The sequence below is a fragment of the Rhinopithecus bieti genome, unplaced genomic scaffold, assembly GCF_001698545.2.
Source record: "Rhinopithecus bieti isolate Rb0 unplaced genomic scaffold, ASM169854v2 scaffold_9981, whole genome shotgun sequence".
Classification (NCBI taxonomy): Eukaryota; Metazoa; Chordata; class Mammalia; order Primates; family Cercopithecidae; genus Rhinopithecus; species Rhinopithecus bieti.
In genome coordinates, this window is record NW_016806838.1 from 3,167,047 (window position 1) to 3,184,761 (window position 17,715).

A 17,715-nucleotide genomic window follows, 5' to 3' on the forward strand; every position below is an offset into this window, starting at 1 on the left:
TATAATATATATATATATATAAATGTATGTATGTGGGTGGGTGTGTCTACAGGAATCCCAGAAATAAAACTCTCTAATCTTCCGGGCTCGGTGATTTAGCAGCAAGAAAAATAAAATGGCGAATCCAATTCCAAGAGGGACCGTGCTGGGTCACCCGCCCGGGAATGCTTCTGCCGGAGTCTCGCCCTCCGGACCCAAAGTGCTCTGCGCAGAGTCTCCTCTTCCTTCATTTCAGGTTTCTGGATTAAGGACTGTTCTGTCGATGGTGATGGTGTGGTGGCGGCAGCGTGGTTTCTGTATCGATCGTTCTGTATCAGTCTTTCCTGGTGAGAGATCTGGTTCCCGAAACCCTGAGGGAGGCTCCTTCCTCCTGCCTGGCTCACCGCCTCGGCTTGTCACATCTGAGGGAAATGGAAAACAAAGACTGGGGTTAGGACCAAGTAAGGAGGCCTGGCGATGAGGCAGGTGGCCTCCCCATTCCTGGGGGACCCTGGGTCACTGCAGCCTCCAGCACCATAAGAGCAGAGAGGACAGGAAGGTGTGGTCCTGGGGCAGAAAGCCCCAGTGTGAGAACAGCCCCAGCCCCGCCCTCAGGGAGCCCTGGTCTGAGCAGCAGCTCCGCTCAGGGGCTCCCAGTCTACCCTCCGGAGCTTGCAATCTACTTGAGACAAGACAAGGACACGGGAACACTTTACAAAGCAACAAATGAACGGATACCAAAGAACAGTCCCCACTTGACATTTTAAGAGCTGATGGGTGACCAGAGCTGGACAAAGTTAATCAGCAGAGGTTCCCTGCTGAGGAGGTTTTTCAGTTCAGTCTCTAGGGGCTGGTGTGGGGAAGAGAGTAGGCAGGTCATCTGGGAGAACGCCTGAGACAGAGAGGCTTGGCTGGGTGGCCAGCAACAGGAAGGGCCTGCCCTGGGGACAGGACGCTCCTGAGGGGGTAGCGAAGAGCAGGAGGCCCCAGGAAGGTGAGGGAACATCTGCATTCCCCATGTCCCCTCCCAGTGTGACTGTAGGCCTCATCTCTCTTGAGCTGCCTGGAGGTTGCAGGCCCAGGTGCCAGGTTGTCTTTCCTTTCAAATATGCTGCTTCACTTAGGATGGGGAGAGACAATTCGGTGGCTTCACTACTCCTGCCGAAGCAAAGGGGGCCTCCAAGAATTTTCTCAGCATGCCCCTACCCCTGGGTGATTGTGAGGAGGAGGCAGAACAGGCCCTACCCTTCTGGGGAGCCCAGAAATGGGAGTCCTAAGCTCCCAATTTTGGAAACTGATATTCCCAGGTATAGCCAGCTTGGGGGTTGGGTAATGGTATTGGGAGGTTAGGGTAACTTCAGTTAACTCCCAGGTCACTTCACACAAACCCCCATCAGCAGAATCATCACCAAAAAACCCTAAAATGTCAAGTCCCTTATCTTCCCCAAAGACCCCTGGGGAATTGAGACTCCCCTCATCCAGCCCTGAAGTTAGGCAGAGCCCCCACCCCCAGCACTAATAACACCCTCTTGGTTTCACATAGGGCCAAGACATATAGAACCCCACACCAACTACCCAGGCCTGGTTCCCAGCATCCCCTGAGCATCCACAAGCCACAAGAACATTGCTGGGGGAGGGGAGACACTCCAAGGACTTCCCTAACGCAGCCTCAGGGCGAGCTGGGGGTGCCTTGGCCCTGCCTAGGAAATCCCCATAAAAGTCTTGCCTCCCTGAGTGAAGCTTACCCTGACCCCCAGGGCCTCCCTCACTCTGAGCACAGGCCAAGTTGGTATAAAGAACACAGGCTAAGGCATTAAAAGATTGCCAGCCACCTGTCCCGGCCCTGTGCTCCTGACCTCACCCCCTGAACTGACTCACACATTCAGTCATGCACTTGACACTTCCTTGGTCCCCAGTCTGGACAAGGGACAGAGGTACAGATGCCCGGGGGCTCACAAAGGTAAGTAAACCAGGCCCGGCTTACGGAGCTCACCGTCTAATGTCAGGGGAATGGGCACAGAACCCTCCCTTCACGCATCCTGGGGGCACTTGAAAAAGTGTGGGCTGCTTGGGGTTGTCACCATGACTGGTGGAGGATTAAAGGTATCTAGTATTCTTGGATGCTACAGCTCCTTCAGTGTGTAGGCAAAACTGCCCCGTCCTAAACCAACAGCCAGAGCCCTTGCCCTCAGAGAGCCCCAGTCTGAAGGGGGAGACATAGCCCTGTCCTCAGGGAGCCTCAGTCTGAGGGGGGAGACATAGCCCTGTCCTCAGGGAGCCTCAGTCTGAGGGGGGAGACATAGCCCTGTCCTCAGGGAGCCTCAGTCTGAGGGGGGAGACATAGCCCTGTCCTCAGGGAGCCTCAGTCTGAGGGGGGAGACATAGCCCTGTCCTCAGGGAGCCTCAGTCTGAGGGGGGAGACATAGCCCTGTCCTCAGGGAGCCTCAGTCTGAGGAGGGAGACATAGCCCTGTCCTCAGGGAGCCTCAGTCTGAGGGGGGAGACATAGCCCTGTCCTCAGGGAGCCTCAGTCTGAGGGGGGAGACATAGCCCTGTCCTCAGGGAGCCTCAGTCTGAGGGGGGAGACATAGCCCTGTCCTCAGGGAGCCTCAGTCTGAGGGGGGAGACATAGCCCTGTCCTCAGGGAGCCTCAGTCTGAGGGGGGAGACATAGCCCTGTCCTCAGGGAGCCTCAGTCTGAGGGGGGAGACATAGCCCTGTCCTCAGGGAGCCTCAGTCTGAGGAGGGAGACATAGCCCTGTCCTCAGGGAGCCCCAGTCTGAGGGCAGAGGCATAGCTCTGTCCTCAGGGAGCCCCAGTCTGAGGAGGGAGACATAGCCCTGTCCTCAGGGAGCCCCAGTCGGAGGGGAGAGACACAGCCCTATCTGCAGGGAGCTTCAGTCTGAGAGGGGAGACATATCCCTGTCCTCAGGGAGCCCCAGTCTGAGGGGAGAGACACAGCCCTATCTGCAGGGAGCTTCAGTCTGAGAGGGGAGACATATCCCTGTCCTCAGGGAGCCCCAGTCTGAGGGAGGAGACACAGCCCTTTCCTCAGGGAGGCCCAGTCTGAAGTGGGAGACTCAATCCCTTCCCCCATCAAGAAACACTGAGTGAGTGAGAAGCCCAGCCATGCAGACTTCAAAGGGCCGAGGCAGGCCCCAGTGAGAGCGTCACATGCTTTGTTGACATTGTCCACACCTGGAATCGGCTTTCAGCTTCTCAGCATTAGTACCAGAGGTAGTAATAACATCAGGACCAACAGCCACTATGAGCAGAAGGACCACAGGACACAACACACAGCTTGCGTCCACACCACCACACTAAGCCACACCAGCCTACCACTCAGGCAACCAGGGCAACCTCGGAACAGGCCCCGCCAGGCTGGACCAGCGCCTGCAGCCCACCACAGGGGCCTTAAAAGCAGAGAAGGCAGCAGTCACCAGGCAGGCAGCTAGAAACTGAGCAAGCAGCTGGCCCCTCTCAGGCACTCTCTCGCTCGCTCGCTCTCTTTCTCTCTCTCCCCATCTCTGTGTGATGCCCCTCTCTGACCTGCTTGCCCTCTGGGAACCAACCTGCAAGTACGTTCGTTTAACTCAAGCTGCCTCGCCTTGCAACGCGAGTCTGTGTTTTTGCAGGAACATTTACACGTCTGCGGATCTTGTACAAACAAATGCTTTCTCCGCTCTGAGCAAGGCCCACAGGGACTGCAAAAAGGCAAAAGGAAAGACATCTAAGCTAGAGCATCAGCAGAGAGAGAGAAAAAAATCACCATGCAACACCCCCTAACACGTCCGCAGCTGCACCCCCACCCAGCTGGTCAGCCCCCAGGGCCTGGAAGGATCCAAGCACTACAGCAGAAGACAGAGAGAGCGGCGGAAAGAGGCAGCACTGGCTAGGACACCTGCCGCAGGAAGAGGCGGGCACAGATGGGCAGAGAGTGCGGGGAGAGGCTGCCGTAAGGGATAATGCTATGTCCCTGGGAGACCAGGGTGAGTCTCAGACCACAGGGACCCACTGTTGCCGCCCCCATCGGAGCACGTCTTGACTCTTCACCTGCTGGGGATGGCAATCAGGGGCCACTGAGATGGCAGGGGCAACCTTCTCCCTGTGCGAGGCTCATGCCCAGGCCCTTCCACCAAGGTGGGCTAAAGTAGGGTGTGATGGGAGGCTAAGCCCAGAGGCAGTGTCCACAGGCCAGGCCATTGGTGGCCAGAGGACCCAGGGCAGGGCCCACCATAGCCTCCAACCCAGAGGAAGAGGCCGTCCCACAGGGAGGCCTCTGTGGGTGCCATGGGTTGGGCTGGAATAGGGGGCTCCCCTCCAGAGGCCCCAACTCCGTGAGGAGCCAAGGCACTTCCACCAGATGAAGGGAGGCTGCCATATGGTGTCTGATCCCACCCAAGCTCCTCCTTCAGCCGAGGAGTCATTCAACAAGCTGCCTCCAGTCATTCACAGCCCCTCTTGGGCCATGTCTGCCCTCCCCACCACCCTCCGCTTCCAGACGAGTGCAGAAGCCTAGAGCAATAGAAACCAGTTGGGTGAGCAGGCACCCATGCCAACATGGGCCCATCACCAGTGCCCAGTAGGTGAGAGAAAATCGGTGCCCAGCCAAGCCAGAGTCCCCTCCCTTAATCCTCCAGGCCAAGTCGGCCCCCCCATTCACCCCAACCCTGGACCAGCAACGCCACCACCAAATCTACCCGTTGGTGCCAATTAGTGGAGTGAGAGTGAGAGAGAGACACGGGCCAGGGGGATGAGAGCCAGGGAGGGACCAGGGGAGGGAGGCAGGGTTACAGGGTATGGCAGGCGGAGGTTGGACTGGGGGCCAGGGAGGCTCCAGGGAATTAGACAGCAGCGGGCACCAACGTACACGCTCCAGGACTTATACCGGGATTTCTTGCGCTTTCGTTTTTGCCCCTTTCCCTTTCCTCGAACTGATTTTCTGGAAAATAAAAAAACAGAGACAGAGAGAGAGCGGGGGCAGTGGGGGGAGTAAAAGAAGCGGTAAGGAGGGCAGGGATGGGGGAACGAGCAAAGCAAAGCCACACAGAGCCGCTTCCTGGAGGAAGTACCAGGAGGCAGGTGGTCTCTGGGGAGGCGCGCACAGGCGTGTCTGGGCAGCAAGCACTCGATGGCTCTTTCTTCTCCTCAAGCTGCCCACCCTGGGATGGCAAACCCAGTCCCTGACAAGGCTTTGGTGGGAAACCGAGACTGGGTGGAGGGCACAGGACCCAAGGGTCTCCATGCTCACAATGGCTCCCGGTCTCCAGCAGGGGGCTAAGCCTGAGGGAAGGCTCTTTGCCCAGCAGCCCTGTCCAAGTCTGACCCTGAAGGTCAGGGGGTGATAAAACGTAGGCCAGACTCTGGGGAGAAGGTCAGAGACCCGCCTGGATGGGGAGCAGGAGTGGGAGGGCAGGCTGTGTGTCAGGCACCTTCTGCCTTCATTTCCGACTGCGACAGAACCTCTGGGAATCCTGGTGTGGGGGAAGTGGCTACCTTGGGAGCTGGCACAGAACCAAGAGCAACACCAGCCTGCTCAGTGCGACCTGTACTGGGAGGCAGGGCTGGGTGTCCTGGAGCCCTGGGCAGGCAGCAGGGTGGGGTGGGAGTTAAGGAGGGCTGGGGAGGAGGGGCTTGGGCGGTACTTGGCAGGGAGTTCTCTCCCCAGCCTGTCAAAGCCTGCTACACCATCTCACCAGACACTCTTCCGAGCCCAGGCGAGCCCCCCACTCAACCCGTGGCAGAGCAGTCATTTGGGGAAATGGGAAGGGGGGCAGGCTGTAGCCTGTCCCCTTCAAGAGAACCAGTGTTCTCCATGCCTGCCAGGCCCAAGAGAACACACCTCAGAATGTCTGTCACAGGGAAGAAAGGAGGGGGAGAAGGGACCAGAGAGGGTAAATCTGTCCCCCTTAGGAGAAAGCACCAAAGGGTGGAAGGAAGGTTTCCGCATCCTCTCGTTCTGGAAGCTGGGGGCTGAGGGAAGAGGCAAGGGGCTGAGGCCTGGCAGGGGCTTCAATGTCCCCACAGCACTGGAGGCAGACAAGATGGTGTGGGGGAAAGGGCAAGGCACAGGTGCTCTCTCTCAGTCTCTCTTTCCCTGCAAGCTCTTGCCGATGCCAGTCGCCCACCCTGTCTTGAAGGGTTACTGCCACCAGACCTTGTCCCCCGCCCCATCCTACCCGCCCCTTAAAAAGGAGCACTCACAAGCCTCTGAAAATGACCAACATTCAACGTTTTCTCCCTGGCCAAGAGGGCTATGTGTCTACCGCCTGCTGCCTACAGGAGGGCATGCACTGAGAAACCACCCTCCAGCCGGCTTCGCATCCAACTGCACCATCACAGTAGCCACCAAAAGAGGCCATTTCCTCTGACACACAAAAGCTGGCCTCTCTGCCACCCACTCCCTCTCCCCACTGTGGGTGCCCTAGAGCAAGCCAGTGAACCAGTGTCCACAGTGCCCCCTGACACACCAAAACAGCAAGTCCTGGCCAGGAATGATCTGGAGACCCGGAAGGCACTGTCCCTTACAAAGGAAGTGCCAGGCTCCTGGCTGGGTTTTCTCACTAGCCCTAGAGCCATCATCCTGGAGTTGACTCCATCCATTGTTGCTGACACCACAAGTCCCCCACAAGACCAAGTCCCTGACCCCGGGAGGCTATGGGAGCCCCCAACAGAGGTAGCCAAGAGCCCCAAACCAAGACAACCGGCCATGGAGAGGGAGAAGTGCTAAAGTCAGGGCCACTTACTTTTCTTGTCTTGCTCTATCTTTCTTTGGTCTGCAAAGGGTAGGAAGAGAGAAAAGAACAAAACAGAGAAGGGTTAAGATGGTGATGATAATGACAGGGAAAACAACAATAATAATCACAGTAAAAACAGCACTTATTATGGAGCAACACTGTTTTAACCTTCTCATATATAACTTGTTTAATCCTTATAACAATGCTATGAAGTATACTACTATTGTGCCCATTTTACAGATGTAGAAACTGAGGCACACTGAAGTAAAATGCCAAAGGTCACACAGCAGGAAGCTGGACGTGGGCTAAAAAGTACAACATGCTTAACCCTGGCACAGATCAGACACCCTGCAGCCACTTGCTGATAATGAATCTGCGACTACATCCTCACCTGCATTCACATTTGTTGTGCTGTAGGAAGCTCATCTCTCCTATGTGCTGGCCTTGGTGAGGTTTGATCCGCATAATCTGGAGGGGAAGGAAGCAGATCACAGAGGTTAGTGACCCAGCCAGCCATACCCAGATGGGACAACCCTGGGGCTCCTGCCACTCAGCACCCAGGGGTTCTGCAGAGCAGGGATGGGTGGTGGAGACAGGGAGGACCAAGAGCTCTAGCAGGAAAGAGGCTCAGGCCCACCCCAACTCCCCCAACCCTGCTGGCCTCAAGGAGCCCTTGTTCCACTTGAGGTCAAGACAAGGCTGCAAGGGTTGGCCAGGCTGGGAATTCAAATCCTAGGTTCTTGCCACTCCCCATGCCCTCCCCTTCTTTCATCCTCTCTAGGCTTCACCCTGACTCCTAGTAGATACCCAAAAGCAACCCCCTCCCTGTGTTTCACAGCTCCCTCCCACCCTACCTGGGCTGAGATGTGCCCCATTACCAGGTAACACCAAAAGACTTTTTAAACTCTCCATGGACCAGGCTCATTCAGCTTCCCAAACAGAGCCCCCAAGAAGGGAGGGCCCTCAGGATTCTCTCCAAGAGAGGGAGAGAGGGGCCTCTGACACAGGCATCCATCTGCCCCCTCCTGAGCCAGGGGGCAACCATCAGGGAGGAGGAGATGGTTGGGGCTTGCTGGGAACCTGGGCTGGGAATGCAAGCATCTTCTTCACAGAAGCAAGACCCTACCACACCTCCCCTGTGCAACTCAGGGGCAGGAGCCACACAAGGCAAGTCTAGCCAGAAAATGACCTGGGACCACCTGTTCCCAAAGTGTTACGCCCCTCCCTATCCCCCCCTGCCCCCACTTCCCAAAGATGCCCACCTGCATGGTGATGTTGGACTCCTCAGTGGGCACACACTCCAGGCCCTCGTCATTGCAGCAGCCCCCACATCGCATCAGGGGCACACAGGATGGCTTGAAGATGTACTCAATCTCATCAGGGTACTCCTGGAAGATGTCCACCAGGGTCTCGATTGGATGGCAGTAGCTGCGCTGATAGACATCCATGAACTTCACCACTGCATGAGAGGCGGTGACACATGAGCCCGGTGGACGACACAAAAGATGGCTAGCCCCTCTCTCCACCCAGCTCTGTAAAGCCACTCCTTGGAGCTTCCGTATCAGGCAAGCCCTTCCAAAAATCTTAACTTAAGTCCCTCCTACTGTGTTTGAAGCACTTCCCTAAGCTTTCCACCATCAACACTGGTGAAGGCCTGTTTTCATTCCAGAGATCACACAATGTACTCAAGTTCCAAGGGACATGGACTGCCACATCTGATCCCGCCACCTCACTGTGACAGCTGAACTGAATCCTGGGCCAACCTCGATGCCAGAGGACAGTTTGAGTATCAGTATACCCCATGGGGATGTTCTAAGCTTTCCCTAAAAGGAGGAAGAGCCAGCTTTGCCAAGCTAGTCTCCAGTTTCCTACATCCTCCCCACAACCACTACCATAACATCAACCATACCAACAGCTATTTATTGAGCACTTACTACATCCTGGTTACTGTGTACAGTAGTCCACAACTATCTCACACAAGTTTCTCCACATGGGACTATGAGACACTATTGAGATTCCATTTTACAGATGGGGAACAGGAGGCTCAAAGAGGCTAAGTAAGTTGCCCCAAGGCCACACAGCTAGTAAGTAAAGGAGTCAGAATTAGCTGACATCAAAGTGTTCCCAAGTCTATATTAGGCAAAAACAGAGGAGGCACCTTTCAGGAGGAGGCACTTTTCCCCCAGCCAGTCCCCTTCCCCAGACATGAGCTGAGAAGGTGGTGGGCATCAGCACAGGGGCTGGGCCCTCCTGGAACCCGCAGGTAGCAGTGGGCGGACACGCTGTGCCAGCCCTGCCAGCCACTGATAATCCCGCCCAAGAGGGCAAACTGCTTGCATCATGGAAAAAACAGTGCTACCACTGTAGCCACGAAACATTTCTAGAAGCTGATCTGAAGGGAGACCAGGGTAGAGACAGTTTCCCAAGCTGGCTGTGGAGCCTGGGGTGCACTGGAGCATGAAGGGGTAATTCTGGGCCACAGGGGCGGGGCCCTTGAGAATAAATAAATGCAGGACTCTGGCATGACTACTCCAAATTGTGGCCCAGCCTGCCACTCCTATCGCACCCCACCACCACTACCACATAGCAATCCTGTCCCTGAAATGGGTTCCCTACCCAGAGGGAAGGAATAACACCTGGCCAGTGAGGAGGCCCCGGCTCTGGTCATGAGTTGGTGTGACCTTGGGCCAGTCCCTCCCCTCTCTAGGCCTCCAACTCTGCTCAACTGTGTAAGTGGGTTGGGCTGAGTTCTAAAGATGCTGAAACAGGCTGAAAAGGTGGAGTTTTGGCTTCCACTTCCAGCCCTGGGAACAAGTGCTCTTTTTTCAGCCTGGGTAATATGAAGTTTAGAACTTCACCAAAGCATCTTAAGTGTATGCCTGGTGGACTTCCACCCCAGCTCCCAACCCCCACCCCCAGAGACCACAGCTGAGCCTCCCCCTCACTCCTCCCTCCAAGGTCTGCTTTCCAGAAGAATAAAGGACAATGAGGGGGGGCTACGTACACAACAGGTTGATTGGGAAGAAGGTGGGGAGAATCCACAGGTGTGAAAACAGAAAGAACAGTGGGGGAACAGGCCAGTCCACTGCCTCCTGTGAGGTCTCTACTTCTTTTATCCAGACCACCAACGGGCACAGAATCCTTCTCTACCCACCAAGGGTTAGAGCAAAGCATCATCAAAAGGAGTGAACAAGACCAGAAGTCTGAAAAGGTCATTTTTTAAATCCAAGTCAATACGGAAGAAGATGACTAATCAAGAAGTTTTGAACTGCCCCTTCATCACGATTGGGACAGAGGAGGGCCAGGCTTGTGGCCTAGGAGGGGATAGCAGAAAGGTCTGGCCTGGGCAAGGGGTTGGTAGCTGAGGGTAAAAAGACCTGGGGTAGGAATTCCCCCAAAAAGTTTCCCCTCCATGGGGAGGTGGAGGGGGGTAACCTCACCCGCACCCTTCATCAGGCAGCCGCCCCTCCAAGGGCTGGCCTCCACTGCCTGGGGAGCACACACATACACTCCAACACCAGGTTTTCGTGGTTTTCCTTATTTATCGCAGACAACCTTTTCTCCAGCAAACAAAGACCATTTGTCTTGCCTCTCCCAGACCAGAGACCACTGGGAAGCTGAAAGGAGTAAGTGGAGCACTAGAAGCAGGGGGCCGGTCAGTGGCTGAGAAGCCATGTCCTAGGCCAAGGAAAGGGCTCCTGGGGTAGGGAAGGAGGAGGCAGAACAGGCTGGGCATCACCACTGCTGGCCACTACCCAGCCATGTGGGATTTAGGTCAGGAAAACTCGCCTGAAGGAAGACCCAGGGCCTTCCCTCCCCAGAGGTGGAGAGCACAGGCCACCGTCAGTGGTGGGGAGAGCCAGGGTGTCCCCAGAGAAATGGGAGGATCCAAACCACAACGGAACAAAAGGCAGGCGGACTCGGGGTTGGGCAGGGGGGGTGGGGCGCCTGGGAGCTACAGCCAGCCCTCTGCTGGCCTGGGAGGGAAGTTCACAGCACCGGAACATAGTCAAGTGGGGCTTTCTCCACCCCCAAAGGAATGCAAACCAGGGAAGGGAGGGGAGATCCCATTAGGCTGAGCCCTCTGTACCTCCAGCTCACACAGGAAGGGCCACAGTTCCCACAAGTGGGACACGGCTATATAGGAAATGACACTAAATGTCCACCCTCCCCCAGGAGCTAGGGGAGACAAGGGACACTTCCCCTAACATCTAGGATCCCTGAACACTGTCTTCCTGCTCTGTGCTCACAATTCCTTCTCCAAATAAAATTTTACTGGAAAGAGCAGAAGAAAAAGGCAGTAACTCCTACTTCTAGCAGAGACCTGAACAGTGGAGAGTCCTCACGAAACTGAGGGTGAACCTCATGGTGCCCAGCTCTTTCTTTCTTGATCCTCATATTCCTGTGCCCCTTCCCCTTCCTCCCCACAGGTCTGAAGAAAAAGGAATTAGGCCATCCACCCATCTCCTGAGAGGACAGGGAACCCCATCCAAGAGCCAGGGAGACTCACCTTCGTGATGATTCTGCCCTCCTCCTTCTGCCATGGGTGCAGCCTGGGACCACTGAGGACAGAAAAAGAGCAAGGCATGGGCAAGGGCAGGGACTGGGGTGCACAGGCCCAGCCACCCAGCCCCTCCCCCTCCTCACTTCCCTCCCACCAACAGCCTCTGGCTTCTCCAAGTCTTCTGAGTCGAACAGGACACAACCGGGGGTCCTCACGGCACAGAATATGCCCACCACTCCTGGACTGCTATGATTATAAACCCGAGGAAGTTAAAGACTAACCAGATGTTGGGGGCTGGGTAGCTCGAAATGCAGGAGGAAAACCCCAGAATGCTTCACTGTCCAGGTCCCCTGTACCTTCCCCACACTTCCCTGTCCCTACTCTCACTACCCCCCTGATTTCCTGGTCCAAAGCCATGGTAAGTATTAAGGTCAAATAGGAGGACAAATTTGGACTGGGGCAGGAAGGACTGGGGGCGAGAAAAACAACATGGTGACCTTCTCCTGCTGACATGACAAATACCAGGGTGAGCTGGTGTTGGAGAGGGAGGGGGGTGCCGAGGACCGAAGGGCGCCAACCGCCCTCCCCCATCCAAGTTCTTCTAGTCCTAGCATGCCCACAGGTTGCTTCGAGGAGGAGACCCTGGGGGAGAACCCCATTTTCCTCTCTGGACAAATCTCTCCGAGCCTCAATAGATTTCCAAAGTCTCACCTGTCTCCCACTTCCACCTGTTCCCTGGTTTCTTCTCCCTCCCAGGGTGAGGAGGTCCCAAGCCCCTTTCACCTGGGCACCTTCAAATGCCACCAGGGACCAGGGAAGGCTTTTATGTCTTGGCACTGCCCAGCCCCTAGGGGGCCCCCTGCACCACCTTAGGCCTGAGGCCTCCCCTAACCTTCCCCACTGGCACCAGATCATTCCTCCCCTCCCCAGAAGCTGTGAAGGTCAACATGCCAAGACATGCGGACCTGACAGCACCCAAAAGGAAAGGCTTCTGCCAGCCCTTCCTGAGGGTCTCCAGCTCTCACCAACTCCCCTCCCGCCCAGCACTCACAGAGCAGAGGGGCACTCTAGCCCACGGAACACCAGACCCTGCTAGTGGGGAGTCCCACTGTCCATCTTTCTTTCCCTCTCCTTCCCACACACCCCAAATGCACCCCACTCAGGTCCCCCAGCCCTGGTCCCAGGACAGCCAAGGTCAGAGGAAGCCCCTCTCAAGAGAAAAACGTTCCCAGGCTTCCAGCTGGTCAGCTTCCCACTGCGGCTCCTCCAGGGAACCCCTGGATTCTGCACCTCAGCCCCTCACCCATTCCCATGACACCCCCTGCCTTCCCCCTGACAATATTCTCCCTGGACCCTCCACTCCTCCTGGGCCCCAACGAGAAAAGGGGACAGAAATTTCGTACCCCTTCCAAGGCCAGGGGGCACAGGAGCGGCGGTTCTGGGCAGACAGGGGCCAGGTGTCCTTCTCTGGGGGCCTCTGAAGGTCACACTGTGGCCAGGCAGCCACTCCTCCCCCTCCTCCCTACTTGGAGGCCTGTAGCCAAGGCCTTTGTGCCAGGGTCTGAAGAACTTGTGGTGTTAGCAGCGACCCCTGTCCATGGCTTTCCTCGTGCCTTCTCTCCAAGGGAATTCTGGCTGAGGGAAGGCATCAGGGAGGAGCGGAAAGGGACCCTTTAGGTGGCTTTTAGAAGCAAGTTGGGTGGGCAAGTTTGGAGTTCCAAAAAACCACCTGCTCCAGCGCTGCCTTTCACCAGGACAAAGTGTGTGCAAGGCTGGCAGGAGCTCCTTTCCAGGGTTCACGAAGAATTATTCCCATGCTGCCTGTGTCACAGCAAATTTCAAGCCATTTCTCCAAAAGGGTAAAGTGGGGCAATGACTCTCTTCAAACTCTCCCTTGACCCATCCCCAGAGAGTTAAAGCACAGCTCACTCGGAACTGTTGTGGAGGGAAGGGAAGCACACTGTCACCAAGTCGGGACTTTCGGTGGAGTGTGACAAAGCGCCCGGTGGGCTCCCGCGCCACCACTTCTGACAGTGATCATCCTTTCCCTGGACTCTGGGACCAGAAAGGGGTTAGATGGATCTTCTCCGCAGAGAGGAATGAAAATAAAAGGGGTGACAGGGTTTTCTCTCCGCGATAGAAAGGAAATGGGTAAAGAGAAGGGGCGTCAGGAAATTCCTCCTAGCACTGGGCAGGGGTAGGGTCTGGAGACAGCAGGAAGGGGTAGGGATGGTTCTTCGGATCCCCAGGCTGGGGCTACCTCGCGAGGTCACCTTCCCGCGGAAGGCTGGCGGGGGGAGGGGTGCCGCTCGCCACTCTAGGCTCCCCATTCGGGCAGCCGAGGCTCCGGGAACACGCGGCCGGCCAGGCCCGGGCTGATGTAATCGGCTCCGCGCCGCGCGCACCCGGCCGGGCGGGGGAGGGCGGGCACCGAGCGGGACGCGAGCGGAGACGGGCGGGGTTGGCGCGGCGCAGGTGGCCCAGCAGGGAGGGGGGTCCCCGCCGCAATCTACCCCAAAACTTTTCCCAAACTCGCGGCGAGGGCCGAAGAGACCGAGGGGCAGTGACAGCAAGCCCCCTCTCCCTCCTGCGCCCTGCCCCCTCCACGCTCTCTGCCCTCCCGCGGTCCAAGGTCCGAGCACCCCCCTGCCGGCTGGTCTCTGGCTCCCGCCCCCGCTGCCCGGACTTCCAGTTCGTCTGGGACCAGCGGCCGGGAGCAAACTTCAGCCGGCAGCGGCAACGCAAGCCCAGCCCCCTCGGCCTCCTTCTCCGGCTCCCGCCCTCGGCTGGTCGGCCCAGATCGTACGTGCGGTGACTCCGGTGGGTGGGCAGGGCCCGCGTGGGCGGTGAGCCTCTCTCCGGGTGCCCTCCCACCTAGCGCGCGCCCCTCCCCTGCACCTAAGACGACAGAGGGGGACGCCGCGCGCCTGGTGCCCATGGACCCGCGTGGGGCACGGAGCCCCCACGCGCGCGCTCGCACGCACGTCCCCAGCCGGGAGAGGCGCTCGCAGCTGCCCGCGGCGCCAGCCGGGCACGACCACTTACCTTGGCATGGTGGAGGTACAGCAGCAAGGCAAGGCTCCAATGCACCCAAGAGAGCAGAAAGTTCATGGTTTCGGAGGCCCGACCGGGGCCGGCGCGGCTCGCGCTCCCTCTCTGGCTCGGGCTGTGGGGCGGCCCGCTCTCCGCGGCGCCTCGGCGAGCTCCTCTTCCTCCCCGGGCCGAGGCCCGGGCCAGGGCCTGGGGCGCGCGCGCGGCTGGAGCACTGTCTGCGCACACCGCCGCCTCACCCGTCCATGAGCCCGGCTTCCAAGCGCCGAGTCGCCACCGCGGCCCCCTCTCCTCTTCCTTCTCTTCTTCCTCCTCCCCCTCCTCCGGCTGCGGCTCCTCCCGGCCCGAGCTAGCACTTCTCGCGGCTCCGCTCGGCTCGGCTTCCCCGGCGCGGACCACGGCTCCTCCGAAGCGAGAACAGCCCAGAAGTTGGACGAAAAGTTTCAGTGCGACGCCGCGAGCCCCGACCCCCTCCACCCCGCCTCCGGGCGCGGGCTCCGGCCCCTGCCCGCGGCTCGCCGCCGCGTCCACTGTCGGCCGCCGGCCGGAGAGGAGGTGGGCGCTGGGGCTGGGGGCGGTGTCTGTCTGTCTGTCCGTCAGCGCTACTGGTCCGCTGCGGGATCCCAAGGGGGAGGGCTCACGCCGCGCTCCGGCGGTCACCCCCAAAAGCAGGTCACTCACTTTGCCCCTGTCCCTCTCGCTGCTCGCACGCCCGCGCGCTCTCTCTGACCCCGTCTCTCTCTTCCTCGACTTCTCTCTGGAGCTCTTGCTACCTCTTTCCTCTTTCTGCTGGTTTCCAAAATCCACAGTGATTTGGGGAAGTAGAGCAATCTCCCCAAGCCGTCGGCCCGATTCAAGTGGGGAATGGCAAGCAAAAATAAATTAAAAAGGGAAACAATACAGTTTACAAAAAAAAAAACTGTTTAAGAAAAAAGAAGAGGGATAAACCCCGGATCAATGAATATCAAATTCCAGCACGGAGCACCCTGGCCGGTGAGTCCGCTGACCGGTCCACCTACCCACTGCGCCTCCCAACAGAGCGCTGGTGCTAGCCCCCAGCGCCACGACCTCCGAGCTACCCGGCTGCCCCAAGCCTCCGCGATCCTCCCGGCTACCAGCCGACTTTAAAAAAAAAGGGGGCCTGGCTCCGCCCCGCCGGGACCCCGCCCCCGGCCCGCCCCGGGGGGCGGGGACAGGCGAGCCTCTGGCCCCTCCACACGCGGCTCGGGCCCGGGCTCTGCGGACGCCCAGTGAAGCCTGGCCCGCAGCCCGCCGCAATGAAGGGGAAGCTCGACCCCCACCAAGGTTCACAGCCTGAAAATTACCCATCCGCCCCCGGAAACTCTGTCCAGAGACACGCGCCCGCGGGGCATTGGCGAGGAGGGAGCAGGAAAGTGAGGTTACGTGCGGACAGGGCCTGAGAGCCATTCCCTCTCTGCTAGGAATATTGAAGGGGCAGGGGAAGGCGGACAGCCGGACAGGGACGGGTGGAGAGAGGGACACACAGATCTATTGGAATCCTGGAGTGACCCCTGGCCTTCTCCCCGCTCCAACGCCCTCAACCCCTACACGCACACGCACACGCACACACTCACCCACACAGACACACGTCCTCACTCTCGAAGACGCTGCTCGCTCCATTCACCCAGCTTCCCTGTGGTGGCCGAGCGCCCCCTAGTGACTGCCGTCTGCACACCCCGGCTCTGGCTAAAGAGGGAATGGGCTTTGGAAAGAGGGTGGGGGGAGTTTGCTCCTGAACCCCCTATTTCTGACCTCCCAAATAGCTACATATTTGGGACTGGAGTTGCTTCATATACAGAGAACCTAGGGCTAGGCACAGGGGGCACAGTGTGTCCCTCTGACAATGTGCCATCTGGAGCCCTCATCTGGCCCGCGGACATCAAAGTGAGCGGCAGCCAACAGGCTGGAGTGACTGGGGTCCTTTGGGAAGTGTCCAGGGATGCTTCCCTGGGAGGAAGAATTTGGCACCAAGTTTGTGGAGCTGAGAACGGGAAGCTGTGTGGTTCCGGGGTTAGTCAGTGACCGGGAGGGAAGAGGACCTGTTGGAGCCCACGTATGCACTGTGGAGTCTGGCAAAACCCAAAGGGGGAGGCAACTGGGCAGACAGAGGCCCTTGTTCCTGCTGCCCCCCCAACCCCAGATGTTGCCAGGGAACTGAGGCCAGGGGGCTGGTGGAGGCGGATGGAGGCCAGGGCCTGCGTGATGATTCAAACCTACCCACCAGCACTAAGGAACGTCTGTAGGCCAGCTGCCCAGAGCTCCCACCAGGCCAGGGGCCAAGGCTTCTATCAGCCCAAGCCCAGACTCATAGCTCATCTTCTGAACAGAAATGGGGGTTTCTTCTCAGCTCCCCCATTCCCTCAGGATCCCTTGGCTACTTCTCCAGGCTCATAGCTTCTCCCCTCTCCCTCCCCCAGTCCCCTCCCTTACCTCCAAGCCACCTTTTCCTCCAACTCTCCACATCTTCCCTAAGTGCTCCCGAAGGCCCCCATCCCATTCTTGCATATAGGAACCAGCTTGGAAAAATTCCTGACTGGGTTCTGACCCGGCTATTTCCAGGCTGCCCCAGGGAACAAAGTTGGGGTTCTGATGCCTGTGGGAAGAGTGGGACCAGTCAGTCTGATTGTCCACCCAGATCTTGCCAGGGTCTGGCCTACAGCTGGCATAGCCTCTGTGGAGGCATGGACTGAGAATGGGAATGCAGCAGTTTCCCTCAATTTGACCAAAACGCTCCAAGGAGCTTACCCAGTCAGCCCCATCCTCAGCACATGGTGCTGTGGTTTGGTGGAGGTGCTAGGTTACCTCCCCGGTACCCCCAGTTCCATCGGTGTGGTGTCCTAAGGCCCTTATGTTTGGTGTCCTAAGGGTTTTGCCAGACTCCACAGTGCATACGTGGGCTCCAACAGGTCCTCTTCCCTCCCGGTCACTGACTAACCCCGGAACCACACAGCTTCCCGTTCTCAGCTCCATAAACTTGGTGCCAAATTCTTCCTCCCAGGGAAGCATCCCTGGACACTTCCCAAAGGACCCCAGTCACTCCAGCCTGTTGGCTGCCACTCACTTTGATGTCCGCGGGCCAGATGAGGGCTCCAGATGGCACATTGTCAGAGGGACACACTGTGCCCCCTGTGCCTAGCCCTAGGTTTTCTGTATATGAAGGGCTGGCTCCCACCCCCCCGCAACCCTCCCTTTCCATCATTCATGCACTAGTCCTGTCTCCACCACTTGGCAGGCTCCCCAGCAGCAGGGACAAGGTCTTCGTACAGTTAGTAAATGTTTATTTCCTGGCTCAGGGCCCCCTCCCAGGGCTCCATGGGCCTCCTCACCTGGGCTCCATGCTCTAGGCTGATGAATGCGATATGGAAAGGAAGCCACTAACTTTCTTCCTTGTGTGCCTCTAGCACCCCAGGAGCACAAGCTGTAGG

The 17,715-nt window shown here is 58.1% G+C and overlaps 1 protein-coding gene across 2 annotated transcripts; it reads right to left on the reverse strand.

Moving 5' to 3' along the window:
* Positions 1–248: 248 nt before the first annotated feature.
* On the reverse strand, positions 249–15,390 carry VEGFA (vascular endothelial growth factor A). 2 transcript variants are annotated; one of them, XM_017878136.1, is made up of 8 exons: positions 14,264–15,390; positions 11,225–11,276; positions 7,977–8,173; positions 7,106–7,182; positions 6,724–6,753; positions 4,848–4,919; positions 3,550–3,681; positions 249–401 (listed from the first exon to the last, which is right to left on the reverse strand). In XM_017878136.1, the coding sequence occupies exons 1-8, from the start codon at positions 14,327–14,329 to the stop codon at positions 380–382; spliced, it is 648 nt and encodes a 215-aa protein (XP_017733625.1). In that variant the 5' UTR covers positions 14,330–15,390; the 3' UTR covers positions 249–379. The 2 variants fall into 2 exon arrangements, with proteins under 2 accessions (XP_017733625.1, XP_017733626.1); XM_017878137.1 differs by lacking the exon at positions 14,264–15,390 and adding an exon at positions 12,622–13,146.
* Positions 15,391–17,715: the final 2,325 nt, after the last annotated feature.